General features: G+C 45.4%; 1 protein-coding gene across 1 annotated transcript; it reads right to left on the bottom strand.

Moving 5' to 3' along the window:
* Window positions 1-2061, bottom strand: LOC131689473 (transferrin). Its single transcript, XM_058974574.1, has 2 exons — window positions 610-2061; window positions 1-553 (listed from the first exon to the last, which is right to left on the bottom strand). The coding sequence occupies exons 1-2, from the start codon at window positions 2037-2039 to the stop codon at window positions 76-78; spliced, it is 1908 nt and encodes a 635-aa protein (XP_058830557.1). The 5' UTR covers window positions 2040-2061; the 3' UTR covers window positions 1-75.
* Between the last annotated feature and the right edge of the window lie 1980 nt (window positions 2062-4041).

The following is a 4041-nucleotide window of genomic DNA, read 5'->3' on the forward strand; positions in this document are numbered from 1 at the left end:
CACGGCTGTCTAATACGCATTTTTCAAAAGAAAAGCAATTTGTCCGTTCCGATTAAACAATCTTGAACACGAGTTCTACAAACACATCAACCGTCTGTAATTACCCGCTTCCACTCCGCCAACCTTGTTATCGGCCGGTCCGAACCTGGCCGCACGATCATGGAACAGCACATTTTTGCTTCCCGGCTTAAACTCGCCGAACATATCGAACACAACCTCGCTCCTAGCACCGTGACCAAACTTATCCGAAAGAGCGACAAAAGCATGCGCAATATTGTCCTCGATCTGTCCGGTTACGGTCTTCCGGATGTAGATTCCCGCCGGCAGCGTATAATCGATATTACACGACGCATAGTTACCGATCGGCTCGTACTGAAGATTCGGACAGACGAGCACCTTATCGGAACCGAGCCGTGTGAGGTCCTGGGCCGAGATGATCTTAATCGGTGCGTTCGGTGTTGAGGAAAGCTTGTTCGGGCACGCCTTCTTCTGACGTTTGTCGTTCAGGAACAGTGCCGCCGAAATGGCACGTTGATCCGAGCCGTCGAATTCGCTGTTGAGTTACACAAAAATTAGATTTTGATCGATTTTTAAACATAATATACCTACAGCGGTGCCTTCAGTAGCAGATCCCGGCTGAGTTGCTTGTCAACGATCGCGACCATTACGTCATCTTCCGCGTACTTTTCGAACAGGATCGGTTTAAGACCTTCGACATTGGCAGCGGTTTGATCCTCGCCCTTCAGCACCACGACGTCAGCCTCACCTCGCTGAACAGCACCTACGCATCCGTTCTTACCCTTCAGCACACATTCGATCTCCGGGCGGACATCCCGCGAAGTCGCTGCCCTCCTCATAACGTCACACTTTTCCATTTCCAGCTCGGAAGCTACGCACAGTTTGATCTTATACTGGAACGGACCATCCCGCTCGATCACGTCTTTGTACTGTGCCCGGTCCAGATGATCGCCCGGCAAAACCGGAACTTTTCGATCGAACAGGATATTCTTTCGATCAACCCACATTTTAGCGGCTTGATCCGCGTTGGCCTTGTTTTTCGCTTCTTCGTAGAATTGTTGCAAACGCTGTTGTAGTCGCTGGAACCGATCGTTGATGTCCCCGTTTCCCATGTACGCCTGCCAGGGACGTTGAGCCCAGGAACAGGCCGGACCGGTGATGGGTCGAGTAGTTCCGTCTTCACAAAGGTACACGTAATCATCCGAACGGGCAGCTGGATTCAGTGCCGGTTGAGCTGGGGCACCACCTACCGGTAGACCGAAGTACTTGTTAACGTAGATCACCTTCGTGAAGGCTACGTCCCCGTTGTTTTCCACCAGACAGCGAATGGCACCATCATATCCGGAATACTTATCCGGATAGTCACAAACGTCCGGTTTTTCACAGAGTGCACAAAGACTAGAGTAGCGTTTCTTCAACAGTCGATTCACTTCATCGTTCGGAGAGTACTTTCCAACTAGACACGAACTGCCAAACAGTTCGGACAAACCTTTCAGTTCCTTCTCCAGGGGGGACAACTCCGGATCATCAGCCAACTTAAACAGACCCAATTTCTTCAGTTTCGTAATCGGAATCTTGTACCCAACATTTCTACCGTAACCGGTGTGACACGACTTTTTCCCCTTCAAATCAGCCATACTTTTAAAATTATCACTCTTCCTGACCAGCACTATTCCCTCGTAGCGGAACTCAGCCTTCGGTTCCTCCACCGTTCGAAACTCGGTAAACACACTAAAATCCTGATTGGCCATATGATAAGCCACGTACATATCCTCCGGATCGACGGCCACAAAGTCCGCCTGTCGCGTATTAACCTTCTCCAAACATTCCATTCGATCGCGACCGGCCACGCACTGGACCTGTACCGTCGCGTCCGGTTTCGCCATCAAATCCCGGCAGGCGTCCATGATCTGATGCGGGACGCATAGTTTAAAAGTTTCCTGCTGTTGTTGACCTTGGCCGGTGGCAACTGCCACCACCAGCAGCAGGAACAAGATAACGACCTTTCGAAACGAGCTCATCCTAGTAACTGATAGCTGGAGCATCGTTTGCCGGGGGGTTTTATACACTTGCGCCGTTGGGGAATCCCCCTGATCGGTGATTTTGTTGCGAGTGAGGATCACGATGGTGATCACATTGTTGACTCGGTAGGGTTCCCTGGATGCGGTTTAGCGTGGTTCAGTTCAACAAATGGGACGCTTACCCTGGACGGGACGGGTATCACCATACCGAGAGAGAGAGAGAGAGAGAGAGAGAGAGAGAGTACATGTGTAATGCACGATAATAAACGATCGCTCGTAAATAAAAGGTAGCATTATTCTATTTCACAGTAGGTGTTAAAAAAACCACCGACCGCAGCTCGTTCGATGTGGTTGGCATAGCAAATCCTTAGGGTGACCGGCATCTCCGTCGGACGATAGAGTATAGGTTTGTGTCGCACGGCGTCCTACCGGTCCGCACTCAACAACTATTCGAATAGAGCCGGCAATTTTAGTTGAGGCATCTGCATAAATTCACGTTTTATGCATTTTGATTACTAATAAGTAGCCCAGTATATCATTCCGGGAGTAGTTCTGACCGTTGAAAGTACTTTGTAAGGGAATGGATCCGTACGGGACCTGTAGCTGAATGCCCAGGTCTTCCACTTGTTTCCTTATTCTTCATCATTTTCATTTTTAGTTCTTTTTAAGCTTCATTTCAATTTCTATAAACAACCTTTTTTGATGACACGTACTTTTTTAATTACTAACTAGTCCTTGGGTGCTGCCAAGTGTGAACAAAATAAACAAACATTGAAAATCAGAAGTGACGCTGAACGGTAATAGTTTTTGTGACGTTGATTTTTCTGCCTACTTTGTTTGCTTGGCGCGGCACGTTGCGCTTGCCTAACGGTGACAATCTTCTTTCACATTTTAAACTTCTTAAAACTAGGGGTTAGCAAATTTGAGATTGTTGTATAACTAGATCAGCATTTTTATTGACTTTGTACAGAAAAGGATGTTTACTGGTTAGTAAGACTGTTTTGAAATTAAAAATACAGTTTTCTTTATAATGACGTCTACCATATAATAACAGTTGTATTAGTATATATTGCTTTCCTTTGGGTAACTCGTGAAAATTTTTGTTGCGGGAATTACGTTGGAAATACACTAGCAAATATTAACGAACGACCGAATTTCTGGGCTGGACAATTATTTTTTTTCCGAATGTTTTAAAATTGGCTTTTAGGTTCATCATCCATTTCCCTTGTGACAAAAATCAATACCTTATCACAACGTTCTAGATCAGTACATTCAGAGTGCTTTAAGAGATACACCACATATATACACCCTGTATGTCAACAAATAGCATTGTACGAAACCTTACGACGCAAATTTGTTTTAGAGCTGTGTGATGTATCTCTCGAGTACTTTAAGGGTCGATCGATTTTTTCTTCTTTTTGCTTATAACGTTAGAACTATTATCAGATAGCTTTCTTGCAAATTGGTTATGGAATTTGCGTTTCGACTTCGTCTCTTCAGAATCCGACACTAACTTAGTGACAGGACTGTGCTAGCGCCGGATTGACACTAGCTCCCAAAAAAGCGGAGACACAATTTACAGATTTGTTTCATTATCATTCGTGCTGAACTGTTTAGATCGAACGTAGCATATCCTCAAAGGACTGTACGTTACAGGGAAGGAAATATTTGTGAGCTGTACACGCCTGGTGGAGCTGTACACTTTGTGTCGTTACTTACTACTAGCAAAGGCAATCTCTTTCATTTCTGATGGTTAGAAATTAGCATATAAAACGAAAAACAGAGTTTTAAAACACCCGACCGAAGCCAGCTGGTGGTTGGTTGGCCAATTTCATGCACTAAGCCGCAGATCTTGAACAGAAAAAATTGTGATTTTAGTCGGTTTCTATTAGTCAACCTTGCTGGAAAGTCGGAGACTACATTTCAGCATCGGGAGAGAGAAGGTGGTTATTAGGATTTAGCTGGCTCTGTGGACTGACTGTAATAATTAGTTTGTATAGCT

Source organism: Topomyia yanbarensis, chromosome 1, assembly GCF_030247195.1.
Source record: "Topomyia yanbarensis strain Yona2022 chromosome 1, ASM3024719v1, whole genome shotgun sequence".
Classification (NCBI taxonomy): Eukaryota; Metazoa; Arthropoda; class Insecta; order Diptera; family Culicidae; genus Topomyia; species Topomyia yanbarensis.